The sequence below is a fragment of the Myotis lucifugus genome, unplaced genomic scaffold, assembly GCF_000147115.1.
Source record: "Myotis lucifugus unplaced genomic scaffold, Myoluc2.0 scaffold_625, whole genome shotgun sequence".
NCBI lineage: Eukaryota > Metazoa > Chordata > Mammalia > Chiroptera > Vespertilionidae > Myotis > Myotis lucifugus.
The window spans coordinates 83794-105118 of record NW_005871673.1 but is presented as its reverse complement, the minus strand read 5'-3'; the positions used below and the strand labels follow the sequence as shown (position 1 = coordinate 105118).

The window sequence follows — 21325 nt, the reverse complement described above, 5'->3', positions numbered from 1 at the left end:
TTGGTTTTCTCTTCATTCAATTCTACTTCTTCTTCTTTCTTATTGGCTTGTCATTGTAATTTAATATCAGTAATTACTATTGATGGATGTACTCATGCCATTTGCCAATTGCTTCTAATTTGGCCCATGGACTCTATAGAATCCTCTGCATTCTTTTACATTAGTCTATGCTTTTAGCATTGCATTTTACACAATTTGTTGGTGGTTAGATCTCGCTTTTTAGTGGTTGGTCTAGGATTTATAATATCCTTTTTTGGCCATCAAATTGTAGTTGATTGTTAATGAGAACTGAGGGGTCTTGCAAGCCTCTCCGGGCTTTGATATTTACTGAGTGATCCATGAATTTCACCTCCGGCAGTTTACCCCGACCATCTGCCCACATCATCATGAAAGAGTTCTTTATACTCCTCAGCATGTATTGTCTTACTTTTCATATGTGTTGAATTTAAATTAACATATTCTTGTGGATCAAAGGTGATATATGTTAAAGATAGAGGAATAGGAGCATACAAGAATTGAACCCAATGACCACACCTATTATATCTAAACGGAACTGTAGTTATGGTAGGTGTTTAACTGTGCTTCCTGCCAGTCTTTGTTCTGTAAACATTGGCTCACTTTTCACAGCACACTGGGTGAATGCGTTCTACGTGTTTATACTCGGTATTTTATTTTTATCAGCTTTTACGCCCCTGTTACAATAGCTATGCCCCTGATTAGAATCTAATAACTCTTTATGACCAGTTTGAATGATTGTATGTGCTAGATGGATAGTAGATGTTGCATTTCATCATTTAGGGGGTATAGTGAGCCATGGATAGATAAGCAAACCTAAGTAATAACCTTTACCATCTACTGCCAACATGAGTGTGACACAGTTTGGTTTTGACATGTTTGTGGAGTAATTTTAAGGTGAAGATGGAGACAAGCATTTTTTATTTTTTTCCTCTGAAATTAGAGTCTCAATAGGCCCCCACAGCTGTGGAGAAGCTTTGAGAAAGTTGGGAGGGTGGTGGGGGAAGCAGGGAGGGAAGAGATGGCATCTACTTTCTGGCCAGAGATGTTTCATGAACAGAACACAAAGCATGTTGGTTTGTCACATTTTAATGAGATGCTTATGAGAAGTGGTCCGTTGGTCTCAGATTACAATGACATCTCCCACATGGCATTTAACAGGAATTGTGATTAATGAATAAAAGTGAGTTACACCCAACTAGAAAAATAAATTGAGAAGAATTAGATTAATATTAAAACATTCTGAATGAGGCGCATATTTTAATGTGAAAACTGCCACATAGCTCTCATGTTATGCACAAGAGGGATACTCCATTTTTCCTTCATGACATTGTACTCGGAATGCAGATGCTGGTGACACTCTACGATAGGGAGGTCGACACAAAAATTCAACATAATCATTCGTTCCAGAATAAATTTTTTTTGCATATGACCATTTCAACTGTATGTTATGTTCTTTCATGATTTCTTCTGATATTACACAGGCATCTGAAGGTTTAAAAAAGGGACATAAAACTTCAAGTAGTATACAAATATTTTCCACAGAATTTTACACTTTCATGTAGAATATTCTACACAGATCCACAAATTTATTCTCAAACCCTTTACCAAACCAATTCATTGAAAATCCACCATGTTGCCATAACTCATTTTAAACTATCAATGACGTAAAAATGAGGTACTCTGTGGAATGTGTGGTCATTGCACGTTATAATCAATGTTGACAATGTCACCTACGCTATGAAGGGCTTTCATTAAAGAATCCTTGAAGGGGGTGGTGGAGGTGGATGAGGGTGCAGGGGGCATAAATGGTGATGGGGAAAATAAATTAAAGAAAAATGATAGTTTCTTGCTGTGGATGCTCAAGAATTTTTCAGACTTTATTCCCTCAGACATGACTATTTGGTTGTCAACAGAAGGGGTGATAGTCCATGCAAGTTCAGTTGTAAACAGCAAACATGACATTCATTACACGGATTTCCCAGGGTCTACGAGGATATTAAATGACTTACTTAAGCATTTGGGTGGCTCAGACCATTGTCCATCATGGCACGTTATTCTCCTGTTTCCCTCAAGTTTATAGTAGGCCTGGCATTGATACTCCACTGAAGACCCGGGAGCGTAGAATGGTGCTATATATGTGGTAACGTCTCCATTGTCAATAGCAGGAGGGGGCCCACATTGTCCTGTGGAATCTAAGAGAAGATATTGTTGGTTTATTGAGTGAGCAGTTGATTTTAAGGGAGCTGTGGAGTAGGTGGGAGCTACACTCACCTCCTCCCGGCCCCTAACCAATTTACAGGAATCGATAGAGCAACAAACCTGAGTAACCAAATGAAGGCCAGCTGGACAGGAGTCTAGTAACCAAGTGCTTACAGAAGCTTCACAGACACTGGGAGGGGAGAATGAGACACCTACCCTTGCACTCAGGTGGGTCTGTCCACTTCCCACTTAAGCAGGTCACCACTGGATTCCCGAAGAGGCCCAAAGAGTTGGTGCATTCATAAAGGACTGTGTCACCAGGTCGATACTGAGGCATCCGGTTTTGTATGAATGCATTTTGCACTGTGGGAGGGCTGCCACAGGAGACATCTGAATAAAGAGAAAAAAATGGATCTCTAATTCAGTGATTGTTTACAACTCAGTTGAGACTGAAAAGCTTCATAAATTCATATGCAGGATTGAATGGAGAAGATAAAGCAATATTTTTATTTTTTTAAATAAGAGTTAAGGTTCTATATCTTAAAGTTCTTTCCCATCCTCTCTTGAAGGTTAATGGACATAATGAGGCCAATGAAAATGATGGATATGCTGTGCAAAACTTTTTATTTTGACGTAGTTCTATTTGTTTACTTTTTTCTTTTGTTTCCATTGTTCGGAGAGATATATCAGCAAGTATATGGCTATGTGAAACGTCTGAAATTTGGCTGCCTATGATTTCTTCTAGGATTTTTATGAATTCAAATTTTACATTTAATACTTTAATCACTGCAATGAGCAATGTGTAGGTTTTGGTGTAAGAAGGTGGTTCAATTTCATAATTTTTTTGCTTGTATCTGTCCAATTTTCCCAATACCATTTATGGACCAATGTCACCCCAATAAATTAAAATTTTTTTTTAAAGTTATAGAATGTAAAGAAAGTGATGGTTTTTCTGAACATTTTCCTTTAAATTTAGTAAACCAAGCATAAACGATATAAATTTAAAATGAATTTCTAGACCCTAGAAACTCACAATACATACATTATTTGGCTTCAAAAAGTATTTTGCAAACATCATGTCTTTGAATTTTGAATTTAGGCATTTAAAAAATAAGCGCAGTAGCCACTTTCTTAGAGAGTAAGTCAAGAATGAACATGCTTTGAGGGATATCAGATGGTTGGTTGAAGGAACAAAATAATCACTTAAAAGATCCAAACAGAAACAGACTGTGGAATCTCAGAGGGAAGGTGAGGGAGGATGGGGGGGTGGGAAGAGAATAATCAAAGACCTTGTATGCATTCATGCATAACCCATGGACACAGGCAACAGGAGGGTGAAGACTGGGGCAGGTACCAGGACCAGGCTAGAAGGGGCAATGGGGGGGAAAGTGGACTTCTGTAATACTTTCTACAATAAAGATTAAAAAAAATATCCAAACAGAAATTATGGAAACTAGAACAATGAATTTATAATTTCATCAAAATACACTTCACTATTGTGAGTGCTTAAGGGCACTGCAGTGAGCACTGTGCAGTTCATTGGGGAGACTCCGGTGGATATAAAGTAATAAGAGGCTGAAGCTACGGTTCCCCACAAAATGGGCGTAGAGCCCGCTGGGAATTGCTACAACGGTTTCAGGGTCACAACCCCTGAGCTTCTGATGCTGAGTCTGAGTGAGCCTGTGAGTTTGCATTTGCCTTCCTACCGATTCCCCAGAGACACTGACACGGCTGTCTCAGGGTCACACTCTGAGGGCTCTGGGGCCCCAATGCCCAGCACTGAGTGCACATCCCATTCCTCTCTGTGAGGCATAAACCTTCCTTGATTTGGCCTCACCAGAACCTCTGTCTATTTTTTAATGTTGGGAGAAGCCATTCACCAAAATACCTTTGCATGTGGGTGTTCCTATCCAAATGCCGTCCCTACACTGTACAACATTGGATCCTTCCATTTTGCAATGTTCTGTACATCTATAAGTCACTTGTTCTCCTGACTTGTATGAGTTCTTCGGCTGGCCCACAAGGATGGCGTTGTCATAGCTGGGTGGGCTAGGACAAGTCATTGCTGAAAAGGCAAGAACATAGACTTTTCAGTAAATCTTTAACATGTCGGCCAATAATTATACTCTAGAATAACAGATACACTCCAAACTAAAGCCTACTGTACAATGTCTTCCTTATAACTTGAAAATGTTATAAAAATGTTTTTCTTAAAACTTGTTCACCATCAATACTCAATTACATTGAGTAATTTTACATTTATTAAAGGTGTCACGTGGGGACGGTGGAATTGAAAGCCTGCAACCTGGGTATATGCCCTTGACCAGAATCAGTCCTGGAACCCTTCATTCCTCAGACCAAAGCTCTTCCACTGAACCAAACCGATTAGGGCTAGAATTGTTTATTAATTCATCAAAATTTTATCATAAACAGTAAAACTGATTTTCTCAGGGTCCACGAGGATATTAAAGGACTTACCTAAGCATTTGGGTGGCTCAGACCACTGTCCATCATGGCACGTTATTCTCCTGTTTCCCTCAAGTTCATAGTAGGCCTGGCATTGATACTCCACTGAAGACCCCGAAGCATAGAATGGTGACATATATGTGGTAACATCTCCATTGTCAATAGCAGGAGGGGGCCCACATTGTCCTGTGGACTCTAAGAGAGGATAGTGTTGGTTTGTTGAGTGAGCAGTTGATTTTAAGGGAGCTGCAGAGTAGGTGGGAGCTACACTCACCTCCTTCCGGCCCCAAACCGATTTACAGGAAACGATAGAGCAACAAACCTGAGCAACCAATGAAGGCCAGCTGGACAGGAGTCTAGTAACCAAGTGCTTACAGAAGCTGCACAGAGACTGGGAGGGGAGAATGAGACACCTACCCTTGCACTCAGGTGGGTCGGTCCACATCCCTCTTAAGCAGGTCACTTCTGCATATACGACGAGGCCCAAAGAGTTCCTGCATTCGTAATGTGCTGTTTCCCTATGTCGATACCTAGGCTTCTGGTTTGGTATAAAGGCATTTTGCACTGTGGGAGGGCTGCCACAGGAGAGATCTGAATAAAGAGGAAAAAAGGAATCTCTAAGGCAGCGATCATTTAGACGCAATTGAGACTGAAAATCTTCACAAATTTACATGCAAGATTGAAAATAGATAAAGCAATTTTTTGGTAAGTGTTAAACTTCTATATCTTAAATTTATTTCCCGTCCTCTCTCTAAGGTTAATAGAGATTTTTAGGCCAATGAAAATGATGATTATGCCATGAAAAACTTTAGTTTCACGTAGACTTATTTATTTTTTTTCTTTTGTTTCCCTTACTCGAGGAGATATATCAGAAAAGATCGTGCTGGGAGAAATGTCTGAGATTTGACTGCCTATGATTTCTTCTAGGATTTTTATGATTTCACACCTTATAGTGAAGTCTTTAATCCATTTTGAGTTTATTCTTGTCTTTGGTATAAGAAGGTGGTCCAATTTCCTTTTTTTTTTTTTTTTTGCTTGTGTCTGTCCAATTTTCCCAGCAGTATTTATTAACCCATGCCACGCCAATAAATTCAATAAAAATTAAAATGATTTTTTTAAAAAGAAAATGATAGTTTTTCTGAATATTTTCCTTTAAGTTTAATAATCCAAACATCAATTATATAAATTCAAAATGAATATCTACACCCTAGATATTCATCATAAATCCCTTTTTTGGCATCAAAATGAGTTTCTCAAACATCATGTTTTTGAATGTTTATTTTAGGCCTTTAGAAAGTAAGTGACAATAGCCTCTTTCTTAGACAGGAAGTCAAGAATTAACAGGCTTTGAGGGATGTCATATAATTGAAGGAAAAGATCATCACATAAAAGATCCAAACAGCAACAGACTGTGGAATCTCAGAGGAATGGAGGCGGTGGAAAGGGGAGGAAGAGAGAACCAAAGACCTTGTATGCACTCATGCATAACCCATGGACATAGACAACAGGGGGTTGAAAGACTGGGGAAGAGGCAGGGCCAGGCTAGAAGGGGTTAATGGGTAGAAAAGTGGACTTTTGGAATACTTTCAACAATAAAGATTAAAAATCAAAAGATCCACACAGAAATTGAGCAAAAATAAGAGTACAATATATTTACAATTTCAAGAAATACTCCGATAATGTGAGTGCTTAAGGGCACTGCAGTGAGCACTGTGCAGTTCATTGGGGAGACACGGGTGGATATAAAGTAATAAGAGGCTGAAGCTACCGTTACCCACAAAAGTGGGCGCAGAGCCCGCTGGGAATTGCTACAACGGTTTCAGGGTCACAAGCCCTGAGCTTCTGATGCTGAGTCTGAGTGAGCCTGTGAGTTTGCATTTGCCTTTCTACCGATTCCCCAGACACACTGACACGGCTGTTTCCGGGGTCACACTCTGAGGGCTCTGAGGCCCCAATGCCCAGCACTGAGTGCACATCCCATTCCTCTCTGTTGAGGCATAAACCTTCCTTCTGGCCTCACCAGAACCTACGTCTATTTTTTAATGAAGCCAGAAGCCATTCACCAAAATACCTTTGCATGTGGGTGTTCCTATCCACCTGCCATTCATACACTGTACAATATTGGATCCATCCATTTGGTAATGTTTTGGACATCTATAAATCACTTCTTCTCCTGACTTGTATGAGTTCTTCTTCCGGCCTACGAGGATGGCATTGCCATAGCTGGGTGGGCTAGGACAAGTCATTGCTGAAAAAGCAACAACATACACTTTTCAGTAAATCTTTAAGTACATGTTGGCAAATAATTATATTTATATTAATAGATACACACCAAACTAATGCCTATTGTACAATGTTTTCCTAATAACTTGAAAATTCAAGCAGTCTTGACTCAATTACATTGAATAATTTTGCCTTTATCAAAGGTGTCACTGGGGATGGTGGAATTGAAAGCCTGAGGAGATGGGAATACAGGTCATGATCCAGACCAAATTTCTTACATCCAAATTCTTATTTGTCCACACAGGTCACACTCACTATGTACATATTATATGTTTTGCTTCTGTCCAAATCTGTTTCCCATAATAACATCAAACATATTCAATTGACTATCTTTTTAATGATTTCAGAGAGGAAGAGAGAGGGATTGAGAGGTAGAAACATCACTGATGATAGGGAATCACTGATTGACTGCTTCCAGCACACCCCACACTGGGGATTTGAACTGTCACTTCCTAGTTCATAGGTTGATGATCAACCACTGAGCCATGTGGGGCTGGCTACATCTCGGGAGCATAAACTGGTGATGGGAATGTGGTAATGTCTCCATAGAAGGAGCGGGCCCACATTGTCCTTTAGACTCTAAGAGAGGATAATATTTGATTTACTGAATGTCAGGTAGCTGCAGAGTAGGTGGGAGCTACACTCACCTCCTCCCAGCCCCAAACCGATTACAGGAATCCATAGAGCAATCAACCTGAGTAACCAAATGAAGGCCAGCTGGACAGGAGTCTAGTAACCAAGTGCTTACAGAGGCTGCACAGAGACTGGGAGGGGAGAATGAGACACCTACCCTTGCACTCAGGTGGGTCGGTCCACTTCCCACTTAGACATGTCACTTCTGCATTCCCGACAAGGTCCAAAGGGTGCCTGCATTCATAACGTGCTGTGTCCCCATGTCGATAGTTAGGCTTCTGGTTTGGTATGAAGGCATTTTGCACTGTGGGAGGGCTGCCACAGGGGAGACCTGAATAAAGAGAAAACAATGGATCTCTAATGCAGCGACAATTTAGATGCAATTGAGATGGAAAATCTTCATAAGTTTACACACATGATTGAAAAAAGAAGATCAAGCAAATTTTTTTGGTAAGAGTTAAGCTTCTATACCTTAAGTTAAAATTTTTTTATTGATTTTTAGATAGAGAGGAGAGAAGGGAGAGAAAGAGAGAAGAGAGAAGAGAGAGAGAGAGAGAGAGAGAGAGAGAGAGAGAGAGAGAGAGACATCGATTGGCTGCCTCCTGCATGTCTCCTACTGGGGATTAAGCCCACAACCCCAGCATGTGCCCTGACTGGGAGCAAACTAGCAATTTCTTGGTACCTGGGATGACACCCAATCAACTGAGCCACACCAGCCAGGGCTACAACTATTTCTTTCATTTTTTTTAAAAAAATATACTTTTTATGATTTTAGATAGAAATGAAGAGGGAGAGAGATAGAAACATCAATTTTGAAAGGGAATCATTGATTGGCTGCCACCTGCACGCCTCCACAGGAGATGGAGCCTGCAACCTGGGCATGTGCCCTTGACCACAATCAAATCTGGAACCCTTCAGTCCTCAGACCAAAACTCTTCCACTGAGCTGAACCTGATAGGGCTAGCATTGTTCATTAATTCATCAAAATGTGATCATAAACAGAAAAACCTATGCATTATATTGATTTTACTCAGAGTCCACAGGAATATTAAAGGACTTACCTAAGCATTTGGGTGGCTCAGACCACTGTCCATCACGGCATGTTATTCTCCTGTTTCCCTCAAGTTCATAGAAGGCCTGGCATTGATACTCCACTGAAGACCCGGGAGCGTAGACTGCTAATGGATACGTGGTAATGTCTCCATTGTCAATAGCAGGAGGGGGCCCACATTGTCCTGTGGGCTCTAAGAGAGGATATTGTTGGTTTATTGAGTGAGCAGTTGATTTTAAGGGAGCTGCGGAGTAGGTGGGAGCTACATTCACGGCCTCCCGGCCCCAAACCGATTTATAAGAAACGATAGAGCAACAAACCTGAGTAACCAATGAAGGCCAGCTGGACAGGAGTCTAGTAACCAAGTGCTTACAGAAGCTGCACAGAGACTGGGAGGGGAGAATGAGACACCTACCCTTGCACTCAGGTGGGTCTGTCCACTTCCCTCTTAAGCATGTCACCACTGCATTCCCGACGAGGCTCCTAGAGTTCCTGCATTCATAATGTGCTGTGTCCCCATGTCCATAGTTAGGCTTCTGGTTTGGTATGAAGGCATTTTGCACTGTGGGAGGGCTGCCACAGGGGAGACCTGAATAAAGAGAAAACAATGGATCTCTAATGCAGCGATCATTTAGATGCCATTGAGATGGAAAATCTTCATAAGTTTACACACATGATTGAAAAAAGAAGTTCGAGCAATTTTTTTTTGGTAAGAGTTAAGCTTCTATATCTTAAGTTATAAATTTTTTATTGATTTTTAGATAGAGAGGAGAGAGAGAGAGAGATACATTGATTGGCTGCCTCCTGCATGTCTCCTATTGGGGATTAAGCCCACAACCCCAGCATGTGCCCTGACTGGGATCAAACCAGCGATTTCTTGGTATATGGGATGACACCCAAACAACTGAGCAAAACCAGCCAGGGTTACAACTATTTCTTTTCTTTTTTAAATAAAAATATATTTTTTAATGATTTTAGAGAGAAAGGAAGAGCGAGAGAGATAGAAACATCAATGATGAGAGGGAATCATGATTGGCTGCCTCTAGCACCCCCCACACTGGGGATGGAGCCGGCAACCTGGGCATGTGCCCTTGACCAGAATCAGTCCTGGAACCCTTCAGTCCTCAGAACAAGCTCTTCCACTGAACCAAACCGGTTAGGGCTAGAATTGTTTATTGATTCATGAAAATTTTATCATAAACAGTAAAACTGATTTTCTCAGAGTCCACAGGAATATTAAAGGACTTACCTAAGCATTTGGGTGGCTCAGACCACTGTCCATTACGGCACGTTATTCTCCTGTTTCCCTCAAGTTCATAGTAGGCCTGGCATTGATACTCCACTGAAGACCCGGGAGCGTAGATGGCTAATGGATACGTGGTAACGTCTCCATTGTCAATAGCAGGAGGGGGCCCACATTGTCCTGTGGGCTCTAAGAGAGGATATTGTTGGTTTATTGAGTGAGCAGTTGATTTTAAGGGAGCTGCGGAGTAGGTGGGAGCTACACTCACCTCCTCCTGGCCCCAAACCGATTTACAGGAATCGATAGATCAACAAACCTGAGTAACCAATGAAGGCTAGCTGGACAGGAGTCTAGTAACCAAGTGCTTACAGAAGCTGCACAGAGACTGGGAGGGGAGAATGAGACACCTACCCTTGCACTCGGGTGGGTCTGTCCACTTCCCTCTTAAGCATGTCACCACTGCATTCCCGACGAGGCTCCTAGAGTTCCTGCATTCATAACGTGCTGTGTCCCCATGTCCATAGTTAGGCTTCTGGTTTGGTATGAAGGCATTTTGCACTGTGGGAGGGCTGCCACAGTGGAGACCTGAATACAGAGAAAACAATGGATCTCTAATGCAGCGATCATTTAGATGCAATTGAGATGGAAAATCTTCATAAGTTTACACACATGATTGAAAAAAGTAGTTTGAGCAATTTTTTTTGGTAAGAGTTAAGCTTCTATATCTTAAGTTATAAATTTTTTATTGATTTTTAGATAGAGAGGAGAGAGAGAGAGAGATACATTGATTGGCTGCCTCCTGCATGTCTCCTAGTGGGGATTAAGCCCACAACCCCAGCATGTGCCCTGACTGGGATCAAACCAGCGATTTCTTGGTATATGGGATGACACCCAAACAACTGAGCAAAACCAGCCAGGGTTACAACTATTTCTTTTCTTTTTTAAATAAAAATATATTTTTTAATGATTTTAGAGAGAAAGGAAGAGCGAGAGAGATAGAAACATCAATGATGAGAGGGAATCATGATTGGCTGCCTCTAGCACCACCCACACTGGGGATGGAGCCGGCAACCTGGGCATGTGCCCTTGACCAGAATCAGTCCTGGAACCCTTCAGTCCTCAGAATAAGCTCTTCCACTGAACCAAACCGGTTAGGGCTAGAATTGTTTATTGATTCATGAAAATTTTATCATAAACAGTAAAACTGATTTTCTCAGAGTCCACAGGAATATTAAAGGACTTACCTAAGCATTTGGGTGGCTCAGACCACTGTCCATTACGGCACGTTATTCTCCTGTTTCCCTCAAGTTCATAGTAGGCCTGGCATTGATACTCCACTGAAGACCCGGGAGGGTAGATGGCTAATGGATACGTGGTAACGTCTCCATTGTCAATAGCAGGAGGGGGCCCACATTGTCCTGTGGGCTCTAAGAGAGGATATTGTTGGTTTATTGAGTGAGGAGTTGATTTTAAGGGAGCTGCAGAGTAGGTGGGAGCTACACTCACCTCCTTCCTCCCCCAAACCAATTTACAGGAAACGATAGAGCAACAAACCTGAGTAACCAATGAAGGCCAGCTGGACAGGAGTCTAGTAACCAAGTGCTTCCAGAAGCTGCACAGAGACTGGGAGGGGAGAATGAGACACCTACCCTTGCACTCAGGTGGGTCTGTCCACTTCCCTCTTAGACAGGTCACTTCTGCATTCCCGACGAGGTCCCTAGAGTTCCTGCATTCATAACGTGCTGTGTCCCCATGTCCATAGTTAGGCTTCTGGTTTGGTATGAAGGCATTTTGCACTGTGGGAGGGCTGCCACAGGGGAGACCTGAATAAAGAGAAAACAATGGATCTCTAATGCAGCGATCATTTAGATGCAATTGGGATGGAAAATCTTCATAAGTTTACACACATGATTGAAAAAAGACGATTGAGCAATTATTTTTGGTAAGAGTTAAGCTTCTATATCTTAAGTTATAAATTTTTTATTGATTTTTAGATAGAGAGGATAGAGGGACACAGGGAGGGAGAGAGAGGGAGAGGGAGAGGGAGAGAGAGAGAGAGAGAGAGAGAGAGAGAGAGATACATTGATTGGCTGCCTCCTGCATGTCTCCTAGTGGGGATTAAGCCCACAACCCCAGCATGTGCCCTGACTGGGATCAAACCAGCGATTGCTTGGTATCTGGGATGACACCCAAACAACTGAGCGACACCAGCCAGGGCTACAACTATTTCTTTCCTTTTTAAAATAAAAATATATTTTTAAATGATTTTAGAGAGAAAGGAAGAGGGAGAGAGATATAAACATCAAAGATGAGAGGGAATCATGACACAATGGGGATGGAGCCTGCAACCTGGGCATGTGCCCTTGACCAGAATCAGTCCTGGAATCCTTCAGTCCTCAGACCAAAACTCTTCCACTGAGCTGAAGCTGATAGGGCTACACTGTTCATTAGAATTGTTTATTAATTCATCAAAATTTTATCATAAATAGTAAAACTGATTTTCTCAGAGTCCACAGGAATATTAAAGGACTTACCTAAGCATTTGGGTGGCTCAGACCACTGTCCATCAAGGCATGTTATTCTCCTGTTTCCCTCAAGTTCATAGTAGGCCTGGCATTGATACTCCACTGAAGACCCGGGAGCGTAGACTGCTAATGGATCCGTGGTAATGTCTCCATTGTCAATAGCAGGAGGGGGCTTACATTGTCCTGTGGACTCTAAGAGAGGATATTGTTGGTTTATTGAGTGAGCAGTTGATTTTAAGGGAGCTGCGGAGTAGGTGGGAGCTACACTCACCTCCTCCCGGCCCCAAACCGATTTATAAGAAACGATAGAGCAACAAACCTGAGTAACCAAATGAAGGCCAGCTGGTCTAGTAACCAAGTGCTTACAGAGGCTGCACAGAGACTGGGAGGGGAGAATGAGACACCTACCCTTGCACTCAGGTGGGTCTGTCCACTTCCCTCTTAAGCAGGTCACTTCTGCATTCCCGATGAGGTCCCTAGTGTTCCTGCATTCATAACGTGCTGTGTCCCCATGTTGATAGTTAGGCTTCTGGTTTGGTATTAAGGCATTTTGCACTGTGGGAGGGCTGCCACAGGGGAGACCTGAATAAAGAGAAAACAATGGATCTCTAATGCAGCGATCATTTAGATGCATTTGAGATGGAAAATCTTCATAAGTTTATACACATGATTGAAAAAAGAAGATAAAGCAATTTTTTTGGTAAGAGTTAAGCTTCTATATCTTAAGTTAAAATATTTTCATTGATTTTTATATAGAGAGGGGAGAGAGAGAGAGATAGAGACAGACAGACAGAGAGAGAGAGACAGAGACAGAGACATCAATGGCTGCGTCCTGCATGTCTCCTACTGGAGAGAGAGAGAGAGAGAGAGAGAGAGAGAGAGATGAAACCAGCGATTTCTTGGTACCTGCATGTCTCCTACTGGCGATTATGCCCACAACCCCAGCATGTGCCCTGACTGGGATGAAACCAGCGATTTCTTGGTAACTGGGATGACACCCAAACAACTGAGCGACACCAGCCGGGGCTACAACTATTTCTATCTTTTTTTAAATAAAAATATTTATTTAATGATTTTAGAGAGAAAGGAAGAGGGAGAGAGATAGAAACATCAATTATGAGAGGGAATCATTGATTGGCTGCCACCTGCAAACCTCCACTGGAGATGGAGCCGGCAATCTGGGCATGAGCTCTTACCAGAATCAGTCCTGGAACCCTTCAGTCCTCAGACCAAAGCTCTTCCACTGAACCAAACCGGTTAGGGCTAGAATTGTTTATTAATTCATCAAAATTTTATCATAAACAGTAAAACTGATTTTCTCAGACTTACCTAAGCATTTGGGTGGCTCAGACCACTGTCCATCACGGCACGTTATTCTCCTGTTTCCCCCAAGTTCATAGAAGGCCTGGCATTGATACTCCACTGAAGACCCGGGAGCGTAGACTGCTAATGGATCCGTGGTAATGTCTCCATTGTCAATAGCAGGAGGGGGCTTACATTGTCCTGTGGGCTCTAAAAGAGGATATTGTTGGTTTATTGAGTGAGCAGTTGATTTTAAGGGAGCTGCAGAGTAGGTGGGAGCTACACCCATTGGCTCCTGGCCCCTAACTGATTTACAGGAAACGATAGAGCAACAAACCTGAGTAACCAAATGAAGGCCAGCTGGACAGGAGTCTAGTATCCAAGTGCTTACAGAAGCTGCACAGAGACTGGGAGGGGAGAATGAGACACCTACCCTTGCACTCAGGTGGGTCTGTCCACTTCCCTCTTAGACATGTCACTTCTGCTTTCCCATAGAGGCCCAAAGGGTGCCTGCATTCATAATGTGCTGTGTCCCCATGTCTATACCTAGACTTCTCCTCTGGTATAAAGGCATTTTGCACTGAGGGAGGGCTGCCACAGGAGAGATCTGAATAAAGAGAAAAAAAGGAATCTCTAATGTAGCGATCATTTAGACGCAATTGAGACTGAAAATCTTCACAAATTTACATGCAAGATTGAAAATAGATAAAGCAATTTTTTGGGTAAGTTTTCAACTTCTATATCTTAAATTTATTTCCCGTCCTCTCTCTAAGGTTAATGGAGATTTTTAGTCCAATGAAAATGATGATTATTCTGTGCAAAACTTTTTAGTTTCACGTAGTCCTATTTGTTTATTTTTTTCTTTTGTTTTCCTTGCTCGAGGAGATATATCAGAAAAGATCGTGTTGGGACAAATTTTCCCAGCACCAATTATTAACCAATGCCACCCCAATAACTTCAAGAAAAGAATTTTAAGACATAATCGAAATAAAGAGAAAATGATAGTTTTTCTGAACATTTTCCTTGAAGTTTAGTAAACCAAACATCAATTATATAAATTCAAAATGAATTTGTAAACCCCCAGTACTCATAATCAATCCCTTATTTGGCATCAAAATGTGTTTCACAAACATTATGTTTTTGAATGTTTATTTTAGGCCTTTAGGAGACCAGTGACAGTAGCCTCTTTCGGAGACAGAAAGTCAAGAATTAACAGGTTTTGAGGCAAGAATTAACAGGCTTTTATGGTTGAAGGAAATGTACTATGGTGGGATGGAAAGCCTGACGAGATGGGCATACAGGTCATGATTGAGACCAAACTTCTTATATCCAAATTCTTATTTGCCCACACGGGCACAGACACTATGTACATATTACATTGAGGGATATCATATGGTCGGTAGAGGGGTGGGAAGAGACAACCAAAGACCTTGTATAGATTCATGCATAACCCATGGACACAGACAACAGGGGGGTGAAAGACTGGGGTGGGGGCCAAGGCTAGGCTAGAAGGGGTCAATGGGGAGAAAAGTGGACTTTTGGAATACTTTCAACAATAAAGATTAAAAATTAAAAGATCCTCACCGAAATTAAAGAAAAATAAGAGTAAAATATATTTATAATTTCAGAAATACTCCAATAATGTGAGTTCTTAAGGACACTGCAGTGAGCACTGTGCAGTTCATTGGGGAGACTTGGGTGGATATCCTATATAATAAAAGTGTAGTATGCAAATTGTCCCCTCGACCTAAGTTCTTCCAGGAGTTCGACTAGGGGTCAGACCAGGTGGGGAACGGGAGGGAGGCCCTGGCAGGCAGTGCTGGCAGGTAGCTGGGGGAAGGGAGAGAGGCCCTGGCTGGCAGCAGCAGCAGGCAGTGGCAGGTGGCCGGGAAAGGGAGAGAATACGTGGTTGGCAGCCAGCAGCCCCTAAGGACACTACAAGTGCATGAATTTCGTGCACCGACCTCTAGTAAAGTAATAAGAGGCTGAAGATATGGTTCCACACAAAATGGGCGTAGAGCCCGCTGGGAATTGCTACAATGGTTTCAGGGTCACAACCCCTGACTTCTGATGCAGAGTCTGAGTAAGCCTGTGAGTCTGCATTTGCCTTTCTACCAATTCCCCAGAGACAGTGACACGGCTGTTTCCTGGGTCACACTCTGAGGGATCTGGGGCCCCAATGCCCAGCACTGAGTTCACATCCTATTCCCCTCTGTTGAGGCATAAACCTTCCTTGATCTGGCCTCAGGAGAACCTGCGTCTAATTTTTAATGATGCTAGAAGCCATTGACCACAATACCTTTGCATGTGGGTGTTCCTATCCACCCGCCATTCATACATTGCACAGTATTGGATCCATCCATTTGGTAATGTTCTGTACATCTATAAGTCACTTGTTCTCCTGACTTGTATGAGTTCTTCGGCTGGCCCACGAGGATGGCATTGTCATAGCTGGGTGGGCTAGGACAAGTCATTGCTGAAAAGGCAAGAACATAGATTTTTCAGTAAATCTTTAACATGTCGGCCAATAATTTTACTTTAGAATAATAGATACACACAAAACCAATGCCTTCTGTACAATGTTTTTCTTATAACTTGAAAATTCAAGCAGATTTGACTCAATTACATTGAATAATTTTACATTTATTAAAGGTGTCACGTGGGGATGGTGGTATTGAAAGCCTGAGGAGATGGGCATACAGGTCATGATCCAGACCAAACTTCTTACATCCAAATTCTTATTTGTCCACACGGGCCACAAACACTATGTACATATTACATTTTTTGCTTCTGTCCAAATTGGTTTCCCATAGTTACATCAAACATCTTAAAACAACTATGTTTTTATTGATTTCAGAGGGGAAGGAGAGATAGAAACATCAATGAGAAGAGAGAATCATTGATGGGCTGCCTCCAGCATGCCCCTTACTGGGGATTAGATCCTGCAATCTTGTATGTGCCATGACTGGGAATCGAACTGTCACCTACTTGTTCATAGTTATATGCTCAACCAGCGACACATGTGGGCCTGGCTACATCAACCATCTTAGAACATTATGGATTTATGAGGAAAAAACTGATAAACTGTCAATGAATTGAATAATGATGAGGTCGGTGAGCAGGGACCAGCTGTGATACAAGAAGAGATGAGAAGTCAGAGGCTGCCCATCAGAACACATGGAAAGTGAACACAGATGACATCAAACGAAATAATTTGGCCCCTGTTGTCCAAAGTTTTAATATTACCAGGGCTATTAATTCTCTACTGGAATCCAGAACTTTCTAGAGATACCTTCTAGAACTACTACAGTTTTATAGTTTTACCATGGATGCTCTGAACTAAAGATATTCATCAGCCTCAGAATAAAAAGAAATACACTATACTTGTGCATTCTGGTGGACTGGACCATTTTCCTCCTGAACATTCCACATATACAGGTCCCTGAATCTGAAATCCACTGTCACAGGTGTACGTATATTTTTCCCCATGTGGATAACTGTTTAATCTGCCAAATACAACAGCATTGGAAACCTCAGGGGGTGGTCCACAAGGAATTCCTAAAAGAAAGAAGAAAAGAAAAAAAAAGGAAGCATGACTGAGTATTTCACTAACTGAACTTTACTTCATGTCCTGGTTGTCATATTTGGTACTTTCATTTGAAAGAAAATGATCACACAGGTGCTAATATCACATGACAGGAAAGGCGCACAAATGCTTGACAAACCACCATGGTGGTTGTCCAGCTGTCAGCTTGAGCAGGGAGCTTGGAGAAATGTGAACAGATCTGAGAATGGGACTGTCAACACTTCCCTAACCAACCATGAGCAATAAAAATAAACACACTGAGAATCATCTTAAGAAAAGTATCCTCTGTTGTAAGAGATCAGAATGGATAATGGAGAGAGAACATAAATCTTTATAAAACCTGATGGCAAAGCCTTCATTGCAACCCATATGAACATGTAGGATATGAATGGGTACACTTATATGAAGAGTGCAGTTTCATTTCACCACACTTCCAGTTTTAGTAAGAGAGAAATGCCCGAATTAAAAGTGATTTCATAATGAGCCAATAAAATTAATAAAAATTGGTTTAATTTGTTTATGCAAAAATCATTTGGCAAAATATGGTAATATGTAAGTGACATATAATGGCTTTCTATGTTCATAAATCTAACGAGTTATTTCTCATGGTTTTGATGATGACGATGGATTATCTTACTGAACTGCACCAAAACAGAACTTTAGTTTGCATGCTGTCCTCACCTACACACTGTGGTGGAGCACTCCATTTTCCCCGGTGGCATGTTATCCCATCTTTTTTGGATAATTTGAAACCATCCTTACAAATATAACTTAATGTGGTGCCATTCGCATATAGCTTGGGTCCCAATGTTTCTTTTCCTTCTTCTGAAGATCTGGATGAAATAATGCTGCCATGTTCTACATGAGGTGGTTGAGAACACAGCGTGTTTTCTATAGAAAAAATAGAGATTAAAGGGTGAAGCACAAAGGTAATGTTTAAATTGAAAAATAAAATCCAACACTGTTTGGGATTTTAAACTAGGGACATTGGAACCAATTAAATTATTAATAACTAAAAGTATTTGAAACTTGCAAAGATATATGTGCCCATAAAATGGATGCTACTGTCCATGTGTCCCATATGCCTCTTCAGTCTCCTCCTGCTCATCCTGAGGAGTGAAATACGCAGAAACAGAACTTGGGTATTTCCACAGTCACCGGAAGTTTCTGTTTGCATTCACTTCACATTAGAAGGGCAATAATGCTGATGGATTTCTGCACCTGGATGGTGTGTACTGTTTGGAGATGAAGTGGGAAGGGTAGGGGAAAGGGCGCATCCTGTTCCTTTACACAAAGCAGGGCTCTGGGTTACCCTCATCTGAGAGACAGTGTAACGCAGTGCCCCACTACTGACCGACACAGCGCGGTATTGACTGCCATCGTCCATCCTGGCACACGATTTCCTCTCCTTCCTGGATGAGAAAGTTTTCTTGACAGAGAATAGATATTTTTTCTCCTTCTTGAAAATTCACTGAAAGGGCCATAGGTTGAGAATTGGGAATCTGAGGTGGAGGTGGACATCGTGGCGCTTCTAAAAATATTAAAATCAGATTTCTTGATGAAAAATTGTAAGTCAAAAATATTAAAATAACAATTCAGTGAATAAAATGATGAATAATAATGCACCTGGAAAGATCAAACTATAATGCTCTGTTCTGTGTTTAAATATGTTATACTTTCCGTCTTGTTTGTCACTCTAATATACCTCATTGGGTTTATATTCTCATGGCCTTCCTTGTAGGTTCTTTCCTTTATTCTGTCTGGGATAAATCTTGGGTAGCTTAGCTTATGTAAAATGCTTTCTGTATATTCTAGGCCCATGGAAATTGGTAAATATATTGAGGTGAGTGGGTCATGGTGCCCTCAATTAAAGAAGAGCAATAGTGATATGAAAAGTGGATGAACCCTGTGTTATTGGAATTGGTGGTGGCAATGAGACTCAGTGTTTGTCAGACAGATAAATGAGCAAAGACAGATGACTAGATGTGTAGATTCCTACAGAGATAGATGGATGCAGACATAGATAGAGCGTGCACCCATAGATGCTTAGATAAACACACGCATTACAGGCATAGGCACATCTGTAAGGTAAGAACTTGGTAGCAATGGGATCCCAATAGTAATGCGCACACCCACTGCCCAGTGTGACTTTAAAGCCACCGCACTGCCGGGTGGTTGGTTGATAGCTGACCACTGCACATGATACAATTACTATTCAGAAACAGTGTTTTGGTTATTTTCTAAATTACTTTCCAGCTACAACATTATTGTCATAATACAGACTTAGAAATAAAATGTTAAGACACAAAGAGACACCTTGTACAAGGCAGGAAGGAAAATCACCGTTTGGAAATGTTCTAAACAAGAGCTCACCTGTGCAGGTCACCTCGGGCTCCCACTTTCCGTTCACGCAGACTGAGTGTTTCTGCTCTGACTTCCTCCCACAAGTGTAACTGATTTTCTTATTATGCTCATAGTCAATCCTACCTGACAACTTTGTCTCATAGGCAATTGTCTTTGGTAATTTACACGTCTTCAGTTCAACTGTTGCTGTAAAATGAAAATATTCCATTGAAGACACTAATTATGAAAATCCAAGCAACTAATATTAAAAAAACCCAACACAACAACCATAGAGTCCAGAATCTAATGAAATAGGATCTTAGGTCCATAAATTCCACCAGCAAAGTTATTCCTGATCATGCTGCATGAGGTGGGCTACAATGTTTGTACACACAGTCCTAAGTCCAGTATTGAAATTTCAGAGAGAATAGTCATCCTAAAGCCATGTTGCCCTTTGGGGATTGCAAGGGCATTGGGGTTCACCTTTTGTCTGATCTACACAGGGAAGAGTCATACATGACTAAATATGATCCCGTTTGAAATCTGCAAATTTTCACACCCATTTTTCTTGGTGCCACATATCTCTACATTATTTTCAGTCTACAGTCTTCAAATGGTAAAAGAAAACAATTATCTGTGGAAATAGAATATATGAATTTCCTAGTTTAATTATATATTTTAAAATAACTTTAATCTATACAAACAAGAAAAGTTGATCTAAGGTGTAGGGTATAGACTGTGAATGTTGCAGTATATCTTTGGCACGAACACCAAAAACCAGAATAAGAAATTTGGTTTTTAAGTCATAACACATTTTGTATATATGTTCTTAGAATCTTTGAGAAGCTATTTTATACACCAGATCATCCTAGAATCCAGTAATATTATAGTGCCATAATAACATATTTATGTTGGCTGCTGTATGTTTTAGATATTGACTATGGAATTTTCATACACAGCTATATATTTCAAAAATGCAATGCAGGTGGCAATCCTTTTTGAATTTGATAAGACCTATCAGTGTAGGTCTTAGGTAGTTTTTGTTAATAATTTGTAAATGATGAGAGTCAAGTGAGGATGAACAGAACAAAAAAAGTCAAGTAATTGGCCAAAGAAAAGTAATGATTTTGTAATGCAACCTTGAAAAAGAAACTAAAATAAAGGGGATTAATTTAAAACAGACAAGAGGCTTGAGAAATAGTCTTATTGTTAGGGTGGGTCCAGAGTGGTGAGGGACACAAAATGAGTCATCTTCTTTGAGATGAGAGCTGGAGGAAGATTTGTGGTCAAAAGGAGGTGTGATGGCTGTGGTATGTCGAAAGATGCTGGTTTTCTGAAAGAATTTATTTATTCAGAGAAAAGAAACATCCTGATAGAGTGAAAGGCTGGTTTATAAGAATTTACAAAATAAACAGTGAAAAGAAAATTTCAATCATGTGTCTTTAAGTAAAATTTAGCTTCACAGGTTTAAATGATGTTTATATGAGGGACAGACACATGAAATTCTATTGTTGGTTTCTATTTTTCCTCTATAGATCCTATTGAACTATAAACAATGAATGTTTGATTCATTATCATTTTCAACCTGACATTTTCAAGACTATCTCTAAATTTCAAAAATATGGTTGCATGCAGTTTCACAATAAAAAATCCAATGTTATTAAATATCAATTATA

General features: G+C 40.9%; 1 protein-coding gene across 1 annotated transcript in view; it reads right to left on the bottom strand.

Annotated features, from left to right (window-relative positions):
• Nucleotides 1-1086: 1086 nt before the first annotated feature.
• LOC102442742 (complement factor H-like) overlaps nucleotides 1087-21325 on the bottom strand; it is a gene marked incomplete at its 5' end in the record, with an annotated part of 77310 nt that continues 57071 nt past the window's right edge. Inside the window, 19 exons of the mRNA XM_023746077.1 lie at nucleotides 1087-1503; nucleotides 2028-2210; nucleotides 2434-2607; nucleotides 4106-4282; nucleotides 4696-4878; nucleotides 5101-5274; nucleotides 6755-6931; nucleotides 7757-7930; nucleotides 8661-8843; nucleotides 9066-9239; nucleotides 9900-10082; nucleotides 10305-10478; nucleotides 11138-11320; nucleotides 11543-11716; nucleotides 12428-12610; nucleotides 12827-13000; nucleotides 13748-13930; nucleotides 14154-14327; nucleotides 16020-16196. Of these exons, the coding sequence (XP_023601845.1) occupies nucleotides 1307-1503; nucleotides 2028-2210; nucleotides 2434-2607; nucleotides 4106-4282; nucleotides 4696-4878; nucleotides 5101-5274; nucleotides 6755-6931; nucleotides 7757-7930; nucleotides 8661-8843; nucleotides 9066-9239; nucleotides 9900-10082; nucleotides 10305-10478; nucleotides 11138-11320; nucleotides 11543-11716; nucleotides 12428-12610; nucleotides 12827-13000; nucleotides 13748-13930; nucleotides 14154-14327; nucleotides 16020-16196 (3401 nt within the window). The remainder of the gene's footprint in view (nucleotides 1504-2027; nucleotides 2211-2433; nucleotides 2608-4105; nucleotides 4283-4695; nucleotides 4879-5100; nucleotides 5275-6754; nucleotides 6932-7756; nucleotides 7931-8660; nucleotides 8844-9065; nucleotides 9240-9899; nucleotides 10083-10304; nucleotides 10479-11137; nucleotides 11321-11542; nucleotides 11717-12427; nucleotides 12611-12826; nucleotides 13001-13747; nucleotides 13931-14153; nucleotides 14328-16019; nucleotides 16197-21325) is intronic.